Source organism: Protopterus annectens, chromosome 13.part0 (genome assembly GCF_019279795.1).
Source record: "Protopterus annectens isolate FY-2018-M chromosome 13.part0, PAN1.0, whole genome shotgun sequence".
NCBI classification, from domain to species: Eukaryota; Metazoa; Chordata; order Ceratodontiformes; family Protopteridae; genus Protopterus; species Protopterus annectens.
The window spans coordinates 966,281,392-966,302,636 of NC_056747.1; the positions used below are offsets into that span (position 1 = coordinate 966,281,392).

Genomic DNA, 21,245 nt, shown 5'->3' on the forward strand with positions numbered 1-21,245 from the left:
TGGTATGTTATTTTTAACTAGTAATGTAGACTAGCAAATTAAAGCAGCCCAGAAAGTATATCAGGCCATATTAAGTGATTTCTTAAGAACAAAACCAAACCGAAATTTGAAATTGGCTGATGCAAACATTGCAATGAATATGAATTTATCAGTTTTTAGATGCTTTTTTGTAATTCATGTTCAAGAGAAAGTGGACATCTGATGTTAGAATTATCAAGAGGATTATTTTCTCTATGTCTAACATTATTTTGGCTCATTGTATGTGCTGCCTCTATGATCTGCTTTTTCATAGGACAGTGTCTATGAATTCAAGACATAGCTACCAATGATATATAATCTTTAATGGAAAAATACTTTCTTGTCTATATTGATTTTTACAATACTTAAGCAAAACTTTTTTTTTCTTTTATGTTGTAATATTGAAAACAAATGCAACCTGATCACATTTCTGATTATTTCTTAACAGGTATGGTTTGCATTTCATTTAAAACAAAAACAATGAGAAAACACTCTTTCTGTATTTTGATGGTATAAACACCAAAATGGTTTTACCAGCAATGTTGCATATAAAACTTTAAAAATAATGTTTTTGCATTTTGTATCTTACTTTTGTCTAGTAATTTTTTTCTTTTTCTGCATTTTCCATAGAAAAAGCACTTAACCACTAATGCTTTTTGATTTTTACCTTACTGCATATCTACATTGTGGCTTTTAATGTCCACATTTAGCCTCCAACATCTGTGAAGCTGTATTGTAACTTCTTTGAAAACTGGAATCTTTTTATCCATAAATCTATATTGTAACTCACTGTGAATGGAGCTGCAGAGAAACCAGAGAAAGTTCAGTGTGCAACATTCCTATATGTTGGAGGCAAGGAAATTACAACGGTACTACAGCCCAGACGTGTGGCAATGGTGGGTTGAGGGGAGCAGCTGCCCCAAGTGCAAAGTGTTAGTGGGTACAGTTAGGAAGTGCAGTTCCTGATGCATTTTTTTTTCTTGTACTGGCATTTCTGAATGCCAGTACGGAAAGGCACTTCAGTGCTTAGTGTGTGTTAAATACAGTAAGCTTGCTACAGTAAATCTAGAAGTCTTTTTTTGGGGGGCTCTTCAGTGGAAAAGCTGGGGCGTGGATCTGTCTGTAGTGTGCTGATTGCTACAAATACAGCAGTTGGCTTTCTACAGTTAAATCATAAGTCCTTTTTTATTTTTATTTTGTTTTGCTCTTTACTTGCAAGGCTGAGGGTGGGATGCTGTATTGGGGATCAGCACCAGACAGTTAGATGAGCCAGCTACAGCTCTGCTAGAGCCTGTGAGTTTATTTTATTGTGAATTTATTAACCGGGGTATACCACTGATCCAAATGGACCTCTTTTAGTCTCTGCCCAGGGTAAAGTAAATACATGACATTATATACAGAGTAAATAACAAAATGTAATATATATATGTACACATATTATCTACAAAGTGGATATCAGTTTGGTGACTTTCATGATTCAGTAATAAGAGGTACATTTTGGATGGGTAATAAAACTGATCACGTCAGTGGCAGACTTTGAAGAGATTAAGATCTAACATTAGACAAAGAGCAAGTGAAACTATTAATATGTAAAGTAAAAAGAACTTATAGAAGAATTGGAAGTGTACAAAAATCAAGGCTGTAACTGTTAATGGAAAATATAGTAAAGAGCATAAACAAAATCAAAATGATGGAAAAGCCTCATAGTAATTCAAGACAGCATCTACAAGCAGATGTGCATTTAAACTTAAAACTATATGCACAAGCCCTGGAATTCAAAAATGCTTTCCATAATGCAGAAGCCTTAACTCAGCAAGTTTCCACATTGCGGAAAGCCTGATTGATTCACAGACCACTCACCTACTACTTTTTTCTGCTGGTGGTGGCCATATCATGGGGAGTGTCCTCACTGGCAAAGCTGTATTCAAATGCTGGAGTCTGGGGTAAAAGCTAATGCAAACTAATCATATGCTCTTCATCAAAGCAAATTAAGTCAATGGAGTGATTCAAAGACTTGCTCTATCAAGTTAATATTTTGCATAGGAGGACAAAGTGAATGATGCTTTTTAGTGGACTTCACCTATTTACTCCTCTAGGAATTGTCACGACTCATACAGCAATTACAAGTGGGTATTACAGAGCCGTGTGTGTGTGTGTGTGTGTGTGTGTGTGTGTGTGTGTGTGTGTGTGTGTGTGTGTGTGTGTGCACGTGTCTGTGCATGTGTTTGTATGTGGATATGTGTGGGTGTGCATGTTGCATGGTCTGGTAGGGTGAACACTGACATCGACAGGTCTGTCAGTGCAGTGCTCAGTTAGAGAGGTATCACAGATGAAGGAAAATAGTCGGCTCAATGAGAGAATTCCAAAGCTGGTTTAATAGTCAGTTCAAACACATAAACGCAATTCCACACACAGCATTTTCATCTAAGTTGCTAAGACTTCATCAGATGCAAACAGTAAATGAACTATCTCATTATATAATCCGTTAGCTTAATTATTCAAGTAATCCACCAATGAGAATACAGTCCATTGTCTCAATAAAACATGCCATTGATTGTAACTACCAGTTCCTTTAGTGGAGTCTTCAGGAGTTGCCCTTCCATGTCTTCCTCTCTGATGTCATCAATGGAATCTTGGGTGCCAACATTTGAGCACTGTTTATAGCCTCTGTACAGCGATGAGTCAGATCATGGTTGATATCTCATCTCAGATATTTCTTACATTTCCTCTTCATGTCTTATTCTGCAGTTGAAGTTACTGACAAATGGTTCTTATAGGCCAACAGCTGGTTTCACTGCAGAATAAGACATGAAGAGGAAATTTAAGAAATATCTGAGATGAGATACCAACCATGATCTGACGCGTATGACACACTGATGACACCATGCGGTGAAACCGGTCTGTGCTGCAGACTGCTGTTTGAATAAATCTTTTCGCACTACTGCCTCGTTTTTATCACCTGACTTTTGGTGCTGGAGATTTTGGTTTATTGTGGATTGTATTTTGTTCTCCATGCACATTTTGCATCGTGCACCAAGGTTTTTATTTATGTTTATATATATATATATATATATATATATATATATATATATATATATATATACATACACACACACACACACACACACACACACACACACACACACACACACACACTGTGACAGGACTTGCCACATAGTGGTGTGAATATTGGCTGAAGATGCTGATCACTGTTAATGTGACAGGTCAGAATGGGACATTTACCATTTTCCTCACTGTAGTGTGATTTTGGAGTTGGTATATTTATTTAGCAGGGGGTGTGGGAGGTAGAAAAAAAACGTAAAATAAATTGTTTTTATTTTTTTTATTACATATACTAAGTTTCAAAACATCAATCTTATGTTCTCAGCCATTTGAAATTTTAAGTTTTGAAACTTTGAGTTTCTGAAGGAGATACACACACACACACACACATATATATATATATATATATATATATATATATATATATATAAATAAATATATATATATAAAATACACGCACTTAAATGTTTTATTGACGGGTGTTCCACTCTCCAAATATACTATCCCCAAGGTCAAGTCAGCTGAGACAGCATGAAATGTATATGTGCCCTTTACTTTCAGTCTTTGCAAACACAGACAGAATATACTTACATATCATGGGTGTAGGTACAGACACCATGTCTGGGGATGCTGGGCCCTACAGGCCCCTTGTAAAAAATACTTTTAGATTATTTACTATAAAAGGGTGGCAAAATGGAGCAGTGGTTAGCATTGTTGCCTCACAGCAAGAAGTTCTCTGGTTTGATTTTTAGCTGGGGTGCCTTCTGTGTGGAGTCTTCATGTCCTCCCACCATTCACATGGGTTTCCTCTGGGTGCTCTGGTTTCCTCCCACATTCCAAAGACATGCATATACAGCATTTCTCCTTGGACCTCCACTGAAAATGGGCTCTACCCTAGTTGAACTTTCCTGGTAATCAGATGTTAAAAATAATAAAAAAAAAAATACTGCACTATTATACTCATTGTGAGTAGTACATTACCATTTAGTAACTCAAAGCAGACCTCATCTGTGAATAGAGTAAGAGCTGCAATTAGCATTAATGCTAGTAATGTATTTAAAAACAGTTTCTCAAGACATGGCTTTTCAGAAAGGTTATTTCTGATATCTGTCTTTAATTTTCCAGTCAGGAATTTAAAAAAATGAAAAGATGGGAATTCAAACATACTGTTTCTTGCCCATGCTATCCTCAGAGTTATGAGCATATAGAGAGCAGTGTATGTAAAAAGAATTTAATGAAGAAATGTCGCAGACTACTGTTTGTCACTTTCATAGAATTAGTCTCTCCAGGAGATAAGCTTATCACCATTTTGGTTACTAACGGGAAGGAGACTGATGTTTAAATAACTTTTGTTAGCTCTTCAGAATCTGAGAAATATACTAGATTGTTGGACAAGAATCAAAGGAGATAGAATTTGTATTATATTAGAAGTACAGGCTATCATGTTGGAAAACAGGAACACGCAGGAAAGAAGCACACTGCATTTAGGGCACAGAGTTTGTTTTTTTATGCTAAAGAATCAAGTGCAAGGGCATTTCAAAACTTTCCCTAGGAAGCCTGGAATAATGTATGATAAGAGGCCAGAAAATGCAGGAAAGCTTTCTGCTTAGTTCCTGCCAGCCAGCTATAAATAACACTGCACCAACGAGGGGTAATTATAAATGCCAAGTATGTTAGCTTTGTCAGTTTATGAAGAAAGGACACAAGTGTATTATGAATTGTCATTGCTTTCAGATAAAGAAGACCACTACTTGTGCAAGTGAAGGAGTAATTTTTAGGGCTGCTTGCCCTTCTATGAAGTTATATTTAGTGGAAGTAAAAAGACCAGTTAAGAAATATATTTTAGAGCATAGTAGGGTTATGAATCATTAGGATACAAATAACTCTCAGTGACAAACATTTTTATTGAAAGCAGGTCATTAATGTAATTCATGATGGAAAAATGATATAATGGAATGGTTATTTCATAAGGAGACATATTATATTTTACATTTTAGAACTTATTAACCTGAAAGTATCTGAGTAGAGCTATTGAGTGTGCAGTGTTCCTTTAAATTGTCTCAGGGTGATGTTTGCACAGATTTGATTGAATGTTTGATTTATCATGTGCTTATTTAAATAAGAAGAGAACTTTTGTTCTGTTTCTCCCCAAAAGGTTTAGACCTATGCTTTAAAGAGTTTTGTTTTTACAAAATCAACATTTAGTGGGTTAAATACATTCAGTGCTTGCGATATTTTACAACTGTCAGTTTCACTGTTGATCCTGTACTTCAAGGGCTTGGTGTTAAAACATATTTCTGCTAGTTTCAATTTTCTGTGGAGAAATTGCTACAAATCTCTTTATAAAATTGTTGAAAAATGGACACAGTCTTGATGATTTGTGCAACCTTTGAGAAGGGAACATGAGATCTGCCAACTTCATGTATAAAATGTTGGGATTAGTACAGACCTTAAACAGTGTTTCTGTATCACTTTTGATAAATGGGCCATACAATCATTAATTGCCCACAATGTTCTCTCCCTGTTTACTTTATGGTGACGCCACAAAAGTGGAATAATATAGCAATAACCCACGCCTGGGTGTGGGTAATGCTGGATTTACCCACGGTTGGCATGGTTTGGTCACGAGGCCGAAGCCCGAGTGGCCAAACAAAGCCAACTGTGGGTAAATCCAGCATTACCCACACCCAGAAGTGGGTTATTGCTATTATACAATGACATTATTTAAGAAAAAAAATAATTACTTTTCTTAAATAATGGCATTCTATAATGCCTCCTTGCTGCCCTTACGCAGCTGTCTGGTATTCTGCGGCAGTTCTGATGTGCTGCACATGTGCATGCCTACGCAGTACATCAGAGCTGTGGGCAAAAGCAACGGAGAAAGCAAGATCTTTGTTGCTTTTTAAAAACTGTTTCACTATGTTAAATGAGTTTAACATACAGAGACAGCTTTAAAAAAAGCAACGGAGAATATCCGTTGCTTTTTTAAAGCTGTCTGGGTATGTTAAACCCATTTAACATAGAGAGACAGTTTTGAAAAAGCAACGGAGAAAGCAAGATCTCCGTTGCTTTTTAAAAACTGTTTCGCTGCTTTTTTAAAGCTGTCTCGCTATGTTAAACTGATTTCACATAGCGAGACAGTGTGAAGCAATGGAGATCTTGCATTCTCCGTTGCTGTAAAAAAAAGAGTTATAGTAATGGAAAAAGTCTGGGCGACCGAACCTTTTTCTATTACTATAACTCTGAGTTACAACATGCACACTGACCAATCAGCGTGCACGTTTTTGAATATTTATGGGAGGTCGTTGTATAATGAGAAATTTCCATGGTCTAAAAAGTTATAGTGGTTTTAAAGTAATATCACCTAGATAGTATCATGACGTTTTCCTTTATTTCATCTTTAACTGTTTCTCTGGCTGCTGTAGCATAATGTATGTATCAAAATCATTAATGTACATTCTAATCTGGGTAAAATATAATTTATATACGTTCTTGATGCTCTGAAAAATTAAACTTGTATCAGTAATGTCCAGTATGGTTGCAGTATATTACTGCAGACATCTGGTTCCAGTCACTGCAGGCAGCATATTTCTCTGATTCCCTAATCTCTGCTAACTGGATTAATTTTGTTTTAAAGAAATTTTACTGTTTTGTTTACTGTGAAATTATCACTTGGAAGTAAAGTATATTATTAAAGCATGATGGGCAGTTTCTTGATATTATTAAAGGATGTTGTTCTTTCATGAAAGCAAAATATTTTCAACACTGCTTTTTTAAATGTTACCAATCTTGCCATAATTCTGTCACTGTAGGTGCAGTTGCAGGTGACAGAAAAATGAGAGTTTGTGCTATACATCTTCGGAAATACAATGACAGTTTAATGATTAACGACACTGTGAGAATGATCGATGCACTCAGCTTTCTAGATGAGTTCTTTCAGAAAGAGAAAGAAAAAAAACGTCTGCTGGATGGACATGATGACTTTGTTTTCCAAGTTTATGAAGGTAAGGCCAAAACTACAGCCATATAGTTGTCTGCAGTCATACAATTACCTGGAAGGTGAATGAATTTTATAACTGGATTAATGTCAGGGCTTCAGAAAAGGGGATAAGATTCAATAGCTTGTCTCCTTACTTATTGCTGTGCATTTCTTTTTATTTATCTAGTTTATGCTGACCTTTAAAATAAGTAGTAGGCATAGCCTCTCAGTTGTCTTTATGTTTCAGTGAGTGATGCGATAGATAAAGATATTTGATTTTGAAAAAAAAGGCCACAGTGAAGTATTATAACATGCTTTATACAAATGAACTATAGTCCTTCAGAGCCAGATTAATGACTGTTTAATTTCTTCATGATAGCAGGGTTAGTCATTTTCATCCACAGACAGATCCCGTACCCAGTAATTATAGCCATGTTGTTGACAGTGAATACATCAGATCTCTAACTAGGGTAAAGTAATAATCATGGCAACAGTAATTTATTTCAAGTTTGATTTATACAAATATACAGTAGACCCAGTAAAGTATTGCAGTTTACTTCACATAAACCTATACTAGTTTGGCAAAGTCAGATTAATGAGTGCTTAAACTGAGAAAATGACAAAAGGGTAGTTACTTTCATCCACATATAAACCATCATCCAGTAGTTTTAAGTACTTTGTTGAGTGTGCACACCTCAAATGTCTGATTGTGATATGAAAGTAATGGTCACGGTAATGAATTTCAACTTTCTTTTGTGCAAACAGTCTCTTCTGTAAAGTATTATAACTTGTTTGCACACAGATCACATTAGTCCCGCAAAGCCAGATAATGAGAAAATTACAACAGAGTCAGTCAGAGTCATCAACAGATAGCCCCTATACTGAGCAATTATAGTTACTTTGATGTGTGTATACCTCTGAGATGTCTAAGTGTAATAAGACAAAAATAAAATAAAGGGCATAGAAATTAATTTCAACTTTCAACAAGCTCTTTATCCACCCTTCAGGAACCAAGTGACTAAGCAGCTCACCCTACTATTCAGGCATGACCAAAGGGCAGCTTCAGGTGTATTCTCCAGTTCAGCTGGTGAATCTGGGTATCCCGAGGCAATGTTACAACTGCCTCATGTACACAGACAGCCCTCTCCTCCTACCACAAAACAGTAACATATGCAAGAGATGCAATTATACAGCCAAACTGGAAGCTAAGGTCTCTCCACCCAAAACTGGAACAGACAGTCATGAGGAGAAGGTTAACACTTGCACCACACCTCCAGCCTCACATAGACCTACTAAACCAGCACTGGCAAAAAATACACATAAATACAAAAAATCATACTCGGAGGCTCTAAATAAAAACCTGCAAAAGCATCAGAGAGCTCCAAAGCAGACACCCACAAAACCTGCACCTCCCGTCACAAACCAGACAACACATAAAACACAAAATCAATGTGCTGCACAATCACAGCCCTTAAGGCAAAATAACATACCTAACACACTAGTAATAGGTGACTCAATAGTCAGACACACTGACGCCCCACTCACTAGGCTGGACAAGGAGAAGGTTACTGTTAGCTGCCTTTCGGGAGCCAGAATCCACCACATAACACAAGCACTCAGGTCACTCCAGAACAAGTACAAATATGACTCTGTCATTGTTCATGTTGGTGTGAATGACCTGAGACGTACCTCCCTAGACTGCATGAAAAGAGACATGGAAGAGCTCTTTGATCATGTAGTCCAGGCGGGTATGACCCTGACCCTGAGTAGCAACCTGCCATCACCAAGAATGATACCTCAGTATAAAGAAAAAATGATCAATTTCAACAATTGGCTAAACTTCTGGTGTCATTCAAAGGGGATCCAATGTCTGTCAGCCTGGGATTACATGCTCGACAAGCCACGTTGCTTTGCAAGAGACGGCTTGCACCTGTCACTCCTTGGCTTTCGAATACTGGCCAAGGCTCTTGCTGCCCCCATAGTGCCTTTTTTAGGCAAGGCTCAAAATTCAAACCCACCACCGTAAACAGCACAAGTAAAAAAATGAGGGTTATGCTACTCAACGCCAGGAGTTAAAATCTCAAAATGCATGCACTCGAAGCACTCCTACGTATGGAGAACGTTGACATCTATGCAGTAACTGAAACCTGGTTCAAGGCTCCAGACAGCATTCCAGCACTACTGGGCTATAACTCATACCACACATTTTGGCCACAGAACACGGACCGAAACACAAAAGGAGGGGGTGTATCCATATTCATCAAGGATACCCACACTTCCAGGTTAGTGGCGCAGCATGATACCGCTGAGATCATCCATGTGCAGCTAACATTGGGCAAATCTGCAATGCAAATTGTGGCCTGCTACAGATCACCCTCCATGACCCAGGACCAACACTTCGCATTTCTGGAGACACTGGAAAACATGAATGTCCTACCGAACACCCTGATATTGGGAGATTTCAATTACCCTACCATTAACTGGGAAAACTACTTGAGTACCAACTCCCAGGCTCAGCGCTTCCTGGAATTTATCAACTCAAATGCCCTGGATCAGCTGGTAAACTCCCTACCAGAAGCCACAACATATTGGACCTGGTCATCACCAACATGGGCGACAGGTGTTCCGTACCAGAGGTCAACCCGTCACTGATTAGATCAGACCATAAACTAATCACCCTGGATGTCCACACCCCACCACCACCCCCAACCAAGGAAACCACAGTGAAAAACTTTTCTAAAGCAAACTTCACCTTACTTAAGGCAGAGGTGGTAGGTTTCACAGACCCCACGCTAAAGGATAACACTGCCCCAGATGCAGAACCCTTTACAATTGCAGTCTGTGAGTACCTACAAGGATGCGTGGATCGTGCCATCCCTAGCAAAACCAAGACTCACTCCCCTAAGAGAAGGAAACCAGTCTGGTGGACCCCTGCCATAAGCAGGTTATACAACAAAAGGAGGAAACTAGTTCAGAAAAAAAGCAAATCCCAAGAAGGAAAGACATCCCTGATCAGTATCAGTAAGAAACTAAGGTCCCTCATAAAATCATCCAAGGCTAACTTCAAAAAAAAAATAGCCAAGGATTCGAAAGATAACCACAAAGCCTTCTTTAGCTATGTCAAGAATCTAAGTGGCAACTCGCAGATATGCTCTGAGCTAGTGCAAAATAGCACAAAATATACTGAACCTACTTATATTGCCAACATCCTGGCAGATAGATTCAGTGCGAACTTCACCTCCCTCTCACCTTCAAAAGGGCCCACAACAATACTGGAAAAGTGTAGTGTCCCGGAAATCACAGAAGCACAGGTGAAAACAGCCCTTTCAAAAGCCAAAAACACAGCATCAATGGGGCCAGATGGTGCCCCAGGCTGTGTCTTGCACGAACTACAGAACGAACTAACCCCCCACCTAAACATGCTGTTCAACCTCAGCCTCTCCACAGGCTACATGCCCATAGAATGGTGCACAGCAACAGTTATTCCGCTACACAAAGGAAGGGCCACAATTGACCCTGGTAACTATTGCCCCATAAACCTGACTAGCCTGGTCTGCAAGGCTATGGAGCGCATCATCATGGAACTCATTAACAAAGACATTGGGAACCTCCAAACACTTGACTCGACCCAGTTTGGCTTTGTTAAGGGCAGACCATGCCTACTAAACCTGGTTGACTTCTTTGAGAGAGTCACCAAGGCCATAGATGAGGGAAAGGTGGTTCACACAGCCTGCCTTGTTCTCGCCAAGGTGTTCAACACCATTCCTCACTCGGGTATTTATAGAAAAACTTACCAGCCTGAACATAAACCACTAGGTCACAAGATGGCTTACAGACAGAACTCACACGGTAAGAATAGTGGGCTCCAGGTCCGACATTAAACCAGTCACAAGTGGTGTCCTGCAAGGCTCGGTTCTGGGACCCCTACTGTTCAGCATATATTTCTCGGAAGTACAGGCAAACACTGGAGGACTATGGTTAACCAAGTTCGCCGATGACTGCAAACTGGAAGCCATAACTGACTCTCCGGCTGACACGGACATCCTTCTAAAAGGCCTTACTGAGACAGACACCTTGTGTCAAAGTCATGGTCTCAAGCTAAATGCCAAAAAATGCATAGTCATCCCGTTTGGGAAAAACAAAACACTCACGAATTACCACATAGGTGGCAGCCCCTTAATACAGAAGAGGTAATAAGAGATCTGGGGACCCAGATAGATAGTAATCTCTCCTTTGACAATCATATTGCCAAAGTAGTTAGGAAATCCTTCTATGTGAACCATCTAATTACTAAGGGGTTCACATCTAGAAATAAAGAGGTTATAGTGCCCCTCTACTCGTCACTTATCAGACCCATCATAGAGTACAATGCCCCATTTGAGATGTACCTCACAAGACACTTCCAACAGCTGGAAAGACCACAAAAGCACCTCACTAAGAGAATTATTGGCCTCAAACATATGTCCTATGCAGCCCATCTGAAAAAATTCCGGCTGTACTCAGTGACATATCGTTTACTCAGAGGTGATCTCTGCCTGACTTACAAAGCCATGTCCAACTCAGAATTGATGGACATGCTCCACCTAAAGAAATCCAAGTCACTGCGAGCCACGTGCTCTAGTGAACTAAACCTCACCACAACAATAAATAGAACATGCTGGAGGGATAGATTCCTGTCACAGAGACTCCCCATGCTTTGGAACAAAATTCCTAACTACATTAGGCAGAGCCCCTCACTAACACTCTTCAAGAGAAGCCGTGACGAGTGGATAGGTAACAGAAAATATACCCCTGGGATCACTACATTGGCTCTGCTTGACAGAGGCTCAGTTAATTAATCAATGGGGCGGTGAAAGCCGACACACTCTGGCTAGGCTTATAAATGCCCTCGGGCAGATAGCCTAGTACCTACCTATGAACCTATGAACTGCATTTCACATTAACACACAATTGCTAACCAGTCACATTGAAGTACTCTAAAATAAAGTCCTCCACTGTCAATATCTGGTTTCCTGTTGGCATCTAAAACATCTTATCCTCACTCTGCTGCCTTACCATGGCCATCTTCTTGCCATTTCATGACCTAGAATATGAATTGGGTAGATGAGTAGGATGGTGCAAGATACTGCAAATTGAGTGGTCAGGAGTACAACATGTCCCCCAACAAGGCATGACAGCAGAGGCTACTTTGAACTATTGGTGCCACTGCTCTGGCTGCCCTATATAGGGACGCAGCAGGCCATTTATGTAAAGAAATTCTACTTCCTTGATACTTTATATATTATTTATTTATTTATTTGACATTTGCTGACCAGGTTAGTCTGACTGAGCTGAACCTCTTTTCCAGTGTAGGCCTGGGGAGAAAAGTTCCAGAATTCCAATTACAAACAAAAATTACAAGGAAATTAAAGTGAATATACATAATATAAAGTACATAGTTAAATTAGAGTGTATACACATTTTTACATCAATAAAATCAAGCTGTACAGTCCTATCAGAGAATAAATCTTGAGTACTTCAGTAAGTTGTGCAAGATAAATACTGTAGATAAAGAGCTAACACATTAGTTATAGAGTATTATTGAAGAAGAAACAAGATAGGGAGATAGGTGAGACGGAGGTGATCAGTACTGGGTAATCCTTTAAGGAGGGTAGTTACAGTGGCAGATCCATATCCTGTTTAGATAGTTTTTAGTAGCAGTTTTGAATTTAAGTGGGTAATTGATATTTCTAATGTCTAAGGGAAGTTTGTTCCAGGATTGGGCTGGGGTGTACAGGTTTTGTCCTATTTTTGTTTTAGGCTTGTAAATTTGGAGAAGGTTTTGTTCAGAGCTTTGTAGGAACTTTGGAGGGAAGTGAGGCAATGTTGTGACAAAAAGAGGGCAACTACAATATAGAATGAATTATCTGAAGTTGAAGTTGAGAGAAAAGCAGCAGATGGGGAAATTCTAGCCAATTTAATTTTTTTAGAGCAAGGTGTGAGCGGTAGGAAAGGTCTGTTGTGAATCTTGCAGCTTTATTGTAGGTGGATTAGTTTTGTTAGAAGAGTGGTTTGAAGGCTAGTGAGGATTTGTGAGCCATAGAATAGGGTGTCACAGAAGATCCCTTTGGTGGAAGGCACTCTAGGTGACCACCATACCTCTCAACCATACCGAATTACTCGGTTTTTACCGAGTTTTGGGGTCCAAATGAAGGGGTGCCACGATTCCCGAGTGGCACCCCTTCATTTCCGATTTTTTTCTTTTGGTTTTTTAAATTTTTTCAAATATCCCGCTGTTGGAGCTGACGTCATCATGTGCGCGATGACGTCAGCTCCGTCAGGGCTGTCAGCCAGTCGGAATTGAGCTCCTTCAGCTCACGTCATCATTTCCGGCTGCAAATGCGAGCGGGAAACCAAGAACGCATTTGGATTACTTTTATTTAGGGGCCGGGCTGGAATCCAGTATTATCATTAGGGAAGCAGCGAGTGGGACTCATTTGGATTAAGCATCAGCTGCAGCTCATTTTGCATGTATTAGCAGCGAGCAGGAAACAAGAACACATTTGGATGGATTACTTAATTTACTTTATCATTGAAGCAGCAGCTCGTTGCATTTGGATTTATTTGGTGGTCGTCGACTCGTCGTATTTATGAGGAAAAAGAAGCTCGGAAGCATCATGCATCAAGTAGTAAGTGCACATCAAGGTGTGTGTGTGTGTGTGTGTCTGAGAATATGCCACCAGGTCTGAATAGCATGAAAGTTTTGCCATTTGCATTGATGTTTTTACTCTGCCATTTTTATTCTGCTAATAAATATGTCAGATGTTGAGTTCCTAGTGGTTACTGACCTTTGTTGTATGTTTTTTTGCCTTTGAAAGAAAAAGTTTTGTTATTATTATCTCATTCTAAAGACTAAAAGAATGAAAGCACTTAATTTAATTTTCCTCTGGTGCACTTTTTGACACAAAGTGGTTTTAATTAAGACTGTATCCTGTACAGGGTGCCAATATTTTGAGTTTGTTCTTAATTACATCTTTTACTTGATAGTTAGATTTCAAATTGTCATTGGTTATTGCATCTAGCTGCTTAGTGGGTGTATTTTTTATCAATTCAATGTTATGTTTATGTAAGTTAGAGTGAAGAGAGATTTCTTGGTAATAAGTTATTTTGGTGTGAATAGGATGATGTTGCAGACTGTGGAGGTATATTTATGCAAGCAGTGTGTTTGTCTCATATTTTTGTTGTGGTTTTCTAGATTTTGTGGCAAATCTCTGAAGGATTGAATAAAATTCACTAAATAATGGCAGGCAATTGAATTTCAGACTTCAAATACTGAGCTTATAAACTTAGAAAATTGCTAGAGGAAAAGTTTTTGTGTTGCCATTTATTTTCTATTGAGGTGTGTGTGTGTGTGTGTGTGTGTGTGTGTGTGTGTGTATATATATATATATATATATATATATATATATATATATATATATATATGTTCCTGTGTGTAAGTAGACTTATGATGGAATTAAATGTTCTGAATTGGGCAATTTTGTCATTATTGGTTCATGCATTTTGTTTCATTCAATGAATGTGAGTTTTAAGGGCAGAGAAGTTTTAATGTTTGTTTGTCTTTCGGCTTTTCCCAGTTAGGGGTCGCCACAGTGGAACTCCAGTCCGCTAATGATTGTCAGTAGATTTTTACAGTGCCGAGTTGCCAGCTCGATGCCCAACCTTCAACGAAGGCACGCCTATTCACGCATGTCTTTTGGAATGCCACTCGACCATGGGGAGGACATGCAGACTCCACACAGAAGGCACTCCCCACACTAGCAGATGTCTGTTGTTTGTGCATTGTGCTATAAAATGTAAAAATAAAATCCAAATCATTGTAGAAGTAAAGCAGTATACACATTTGTGTTTGTGGTAAATGGGGCAAAATAGCCTAAGCCAGGTAGTGGGACATTGGAATGACTGCAGGGGGACTCCGGTGCCATATTTTGGTTGTCTGTTCTTCAGTTTGCGTTTGAAAGTTGGTATCCCACAATTCCATTGAAGTGGGTAGGGTTACATAATTATGTATGCAAATTTCATGTTAATCAGCGTACAGATTTGTACCTTTTTTTCATGTGCCTTGTTCAGATTTTTGATATTTCCAGGTTGAGAAATATGGTGACCACCTAGTTTGCCTAGTGGCAAGGATGGCCATGTTTTCTAATTCATTTTTTGCCCCTTCTCCAATGAGTCTTTCAGAACTTTAAAAGAGTAGCCCGGTCTTAACTGCAGCCTCTTTTTACTGAACATTTATTCAGCTATCATCGATGCTCCTACTGTGACATTTGGGGCCAGCAGTCACAGAAACCATTCAAGACAAACTTTGCTATATTATAAAAAAAAATAATTTGGCGTTTTCTGTTAGCATTTAGGTCAAAGTGCTTTCTTCAGCTAAAAAAAATCTGCCTGGTGCTGTGAAAAATGGTTGCCATGCAAAAATAGATTCATAGCTTCAAAACATCAGCTGTAAAGAGTTAGTTTGCCTGCAGAGTTTCAATGACCTACCTATAATTTGTGATTAAGCATTTGCATTAGCAAAGCTACTTCTCTGCAAAAATGAAACATTTTATTTTATAAACATTTGAATTTCTCCTTTATTAAACTGCTCTGTTCCAACATCTTTCTTGGTTGCAGCTCTTCATTTCCCACATGATCTGCAGTTTGTAAACATAAATTAAAAATAAAAAAATGTATATTGAGAAATGATCCACATGTATAAGTATTAAATTGAATTTTTTCAGTGCAAACTCTTCAACAGGCTAGGTTGTAATTGTTAATGATTGAAGTCTACAGCTGGCTCTGCATTGTTTAATTAACTAATTAATCAATATAATCATTAAAATACATCTTACAGAAAGAAATGCTTGAGTGCAGTCACTTCTGGGAACTCCGCCACAGGCGGAGGTTTGGATTGGCTAGACATTCATTGCAAAACACCCCAAGCATAGTCTGTCCCAAATGATGGTGATTGGTCTTTTTTTTAATTCTATGGTAGGGTCTGCCTACAATAGGGGATACAAATGTGCAGTATGATGCGACTCATAGAGCTCTGTGTGGCTAAGTGTAATTTGCCTAAGAACTTCTTAAATCAGCTACAACTTATGCTAACTGGCCTCAGACCATCATTTTTAGGTTTCTCTGCATTCTAGTCTTTTATAACAATCCATAAAAGAGTACAAATGTACTAAAACTATTCATAAACACCTGGGATAAGCATAAATAATCACAAAAAGGGAAATTACTCACTGTGATCTCTTCAACAATGGCCTATATGAATACAATAGCCAGGAGAATCCAGGGCATGAATACCTTGTCCTACCCAGATTGCCTTAAGGCCCTATGTCTGTATTCAGTCTTCTACAGATTACAGAGACATGCTCTATGACTGGCATGTGAGGCATCCTCATATCTAGCTCTGTTGGATCTCTTGCACAGTGACAGAAAAACAGCACCAGAAACATTAGAGCCAAGGACATGAACTTTGCCTGCAACATAAATAGAACATGCTGGACAGGCCGAGATGTGTCTCAAAGGATTCCCCCCACTATGGAATATGCTCCCCATCCATGTGAAGTAGAATTCCTCCACAACCCTAGTCAAACAAAACCTTGATCATTGGATAGGAAATCGCAAATTCATCCCTATTCTAGTTCCAATCTCTCTGATGACCAGAGCTTAACAGTAAGGAAATTAATCCCCACTAACATCCCCCCCACCACAAAACCCTTAGCTACTGCTTTACTAACATATTCTACCATATAGGTGTCCAATGTTTTTGGGGACAAATCTTGGTTGGCTTGCATGACTAGGTTTATAAAGATCCTAGTGGTCATTAGCATAGTATAAACCTATGAACCTATGAACTGGTAAGATGACAGTTACTAGTATTTGGATGGATTAGAAGTACCACGTTAGGAATTGTGTAAGGTGTCATTTTCAATGTTGCCTGCATGTGTCAGTTGGCTGACTGCTGACTATAGTTGCTGCCAATGGTTAAAGGACAGTTGCAGATTAAAGGACTGGTGTTATAATTTATTAATGGACTATATGACATATTTCATATCCTACTAACTGTCACATCCTCACAGCAAACATATACCGACATATTTATTACGATTGCAGGGGATGAATACAAAACAAAGGCAGTATGGAAAAAAGTGGCACAGCTCAGAAGTAGTGGTGCAACATGGATATCACCATTTATGTGCATTTGTCTAACACAGTGGCATGCATAGTCATCATTTCTTGACAGTATCAAACAAAAATGGCAGGTGTCACTTTTGTCACGGTATGTGTTTGCAGGTTACAATGTGATGCAACATTAGGGAACAAGATACAGGAGAGACAAATTCAGTCCATAGGAGAATCACATCCTTATGGATACTCTAAGGACATATGGAAAATGCCTTTTTGGGTAAGGTTTGGGGGACCCAAAACAGGCAGAGATAGCTAAACTGTGGAATTAAGTAGTGGCTGACATTAATGCTGCAGGAAGACGGAACCACACTCTACACAATGCAGGAAAAAGGCCAATTACATAGTGAAACTTGTCAGAACAGATGCAATTTCCTGTAACATTACCTGGTAGTGGCCCTTCCACACTTCAACTTTTAACACCTAATGAGGAGTACCTTCTCTCTATAGGGGTGATGACTTTGATGAGGACAGTGCAGGAGTCATCCAAGGTGGTGTTGACACCCGTACCTTCAGACACCTACAGCAACCACAGCCAGATGGTGTGGAAGGCTAGTGTGTAGGTAATTTTTACTACATTATGCTGACATTTATTTGGCAGTACATATCTGCACATATCACACTTACATGTTTCATCATCAGATATGCCATCAACATCAGATATGGCAGAAAGTCTACAGATAATGCATGGTAATTTTTGCATCCTACCTGTTTGTACAAATAATTTCACCTGTCACAGGTCATATTAACCACATGTTCACATATTTCTTCAAAAGATTAGCACAAGAACCAAACTCATCTTGTGCCTTACCGCTGCAGGCTGATGCTGATAGCAGGATTACTGTCTCTGATGATGCCCTAACTCTCCTGCTGATGATACAGCCTGAGGTCATCAGCAGACAGTTACAAAGTGTACTGGCACTACCAGTACACTCCTTAGGCAGTGACATGGGCTCACACAATGAGGACATGTTATTAAAGTGAAAGGAAACACCATGCAGCTCATGATGTAGAGACACCCTATCCGAAGTAGCAGTACCTACTGTTAGCCCTATACACAGAGGTGACAAGAAAAGGCATATGTCATAGTTAGCTCCAGAAACATACAAGACCTTGACTCCTTAGCAACAGATGTGCTGTGACATAGTTCAAGCCCAGCTTACTGGTAGTAAGAGTCAGGCAAAAATAGAGTCCTGAAGGGTATACATGAGAAAGTTCATCAGTATATGGGAATGGTTGACACTGGGGACAATGCCATAATGATTGTTATGCACAGTGCCTTCACACACACAGCATCTACATCAGCCTCCTTCCACACACTCGTAGAAGCTTACCAGACACACACTGGGAGCACGGTTGGACTTGGTTGAGGTACTGTCTTTGTGCATTTTGGATGACTATGTCATCTATGACATGCAACTCAAGGAAGTACGGCGCTCATTCAAGTGGATTCCACGAAGAAGAAAGCAGACAGGCCTTGTCAGACTTTTACAATCCATTGAAGAACCCCTCAGTCAAGGTCTATGTCTCCCAGCATAGTTAGGTTAATGTCTAGAAGTTCCCCTGTATCCAGTAAATCACACTATTGAAGCAACTCAGTATCAAGCTCACATATCAGGACTTACTCTCCATCTATGGGAACATAGTGTGTAACAGCTTCCAAATGCAACTTACAGTTTTTAAATCAGCAAAAGAAAAACAGTAGTCATCCTCACTCTACTGCAGTGCTTCAAACATGAATCTGGAAAACACTAAACAGAGAATATCAAAGAAAGAAAAAAAGAGAAAAACAATTTCTCCAGTGTAAGTAGTTTGGGCTCCTTACCAGCCAACATACTCTGTTTTGGACACTGCAGGTAAAAATGGCAGTTTAACCATGAACATGTGCCACAGCACCTGCTTTTCAACACTCAATCCCAGCCAGTATAACTAGTACTTGAGTCAGTATGACTAGCACTTGAGCCAGTATAACTAGTACTTGAACCATCCCTTAACACTGTACAAATGATGCCTAATGGTATTATTAATAAAAAAAGATAATTTCTATTGCTGAAAAATAATGTCCGATGTACAGAATAAGTTGACCATGCATCACACAGAATAGCCATCAAGTAACACTGCACGTATCAAGTGCTATATGTGTAATTGTTTTTGTCTGTCACTATTACTAAGTGAATGCCATGGCTTATACTTGTGGACTAGATGCTTCCTCTTTGCCTGCACAGCTGTATACCATGCTTGACCCTTCTGCAGGGGCTGTTTATGCTACTGTGGTCAGCTGCCACCATCACTATTGTCATTGGTAGGAGGAATGACAGAGGGAGCTGCACTGCCATTTTCAGTGACTGGCTGTGGCAGTTGCACACCAGACCGAGGCATAATTATGTTGTACAAAATGCAGTAGACAGTAAATATTTTGCATACGGTAGCAGAGTCATACTGAAGGGCACCCTCAACTTACCCTGGCAATGGAAATGGGCTTTTGGTGGTTTAAACACTCACTCAATGACTATTCATGTTGAGGAAACTCTCCTCAGCAGCTTCCTGGGGGTAATGGACTGGTGTCATTATCTACAATTTGAGTGGTTAGTCTGCATAACCTGAAAAACAAACAGAGAGGGGATCCATAATGTGGGGGGGGGGGGTACTCAATAATGCCTATATCACTCTACAGATACTGAAATGCCTTTGGTTAGGAATATTAAAATGCTTTGCACATACCAATGCAGTGACCATGACAAATTCTACCATGCAGGAAGAGGGGGTAGAGTGAGCTTGCATGCTAACTATTGTGATCATTGGCACTACTAGGCTGCTGGGCCAATGAATTTATGATACACACCCATTTAACACTCGCTACCAGACAGTTGATGGGATAGTAGCCCTTCCTGTTACAGTACTGTTTGCTCCATGGTCCACATGGGGCCCTAATGGCAAGATGTCTGCAATCTATTGGACAATGCACCTCAGAAAAGCATGCCATCCCATAGAAGGCATGCATGGTATTGGTTTGGTCCTGAGGTGACACTTGGAGATACCACTCTACAGATACCACTGCCTGATACTGGTTTGTTGTGATCATGACATGCTCTAGAAGTCTCTCTCCTATTGGGTCTTCAATCTAGTGAATGAAAAAGAAGAAATTGGAGATGTTACCAGACCCACATACCCCAAGGGTATGTTGATGTACTATTGCAGTATCCTGGTGGTGGAAATCTAGAAGATACTCAATGTATCCCCAGTTTACTCCTGGAAGGTTGCTATGGTTGCTATGAGAAGGCAATACATGCCTTGCTAGCCATAAGTTTTAGAAGGCCACACCCCGGAGACCTCTCCGATCTTGCAGCCCAGGCAGGTATGACCCTAGCCCTGAGTAGCATTCTGCCATTGCCCTGAATGATACCTCAGTACAAGGAATAAATGATTGACTTCAACAATTGGCTAAGCTTCTGGTGCCATTCTAAGGGGATCCTGTATCTGTCTGCTTGGGATGACATGATCGACAGACCATGATGCTTTACCACAGATGGCCTGCACCTGTCGACCCTGGGATTCCGGATACTGGTTAAGGCTCTTGCTGCCCCTATAGTGCCTTTTTTAGGCAAGGTTCAAATAACAAATTCACCACTGTAACAGGAACAGGCAAGCAAAAACTGAGGGTAATGCTACTCAATGCTAGAAGTCTAAATCTCAAAATGCACTCACTCGTGGCACTCCTTAAAATGGAGAACATCAATATCTGTGCAGTGACTGAGACCTGGTTCAAGGCTCCAGACAGCACCCCTGCACTACCAGGCTATAACTCATACCACACTTTTCGGCCATGTAACCTGGACTGAAACACCAAAGATGGAGTTGTGTCCATATTCATTAAGGATATCCACACCTCCAGGCTAGTTGCTCAGCATAATGCATCCAAGGTTATCCAAGGGAAACTAACTCTGGGCAAAACTGCAATCCAAATTGTAGC

General features: G+C 39.6%; 1 protein-coding gene across 1 annotated transcript in view; it reads left to right on the forward strand.

The window, feature by feature from the left end:
- DHX58 (DExH-box helicase 58) overlaps window positions 1–21,245 on the forward strand; it is a 409,135-nt gene that overhangs the window by 218,323 nt on the left and 169,567 nt on the right. Inside the window, exon 7 of the mRNA XM_044054731.1 lies at window positions 6,894–7,085. Within this exon, the coding sequence (XP_043910666.1) occupies window positions 6,894–7,085 (192 nt within the window). The remainder of the gene's footprint in view (window positions 1–6,893; window positions 7,086–21,245) is intronic.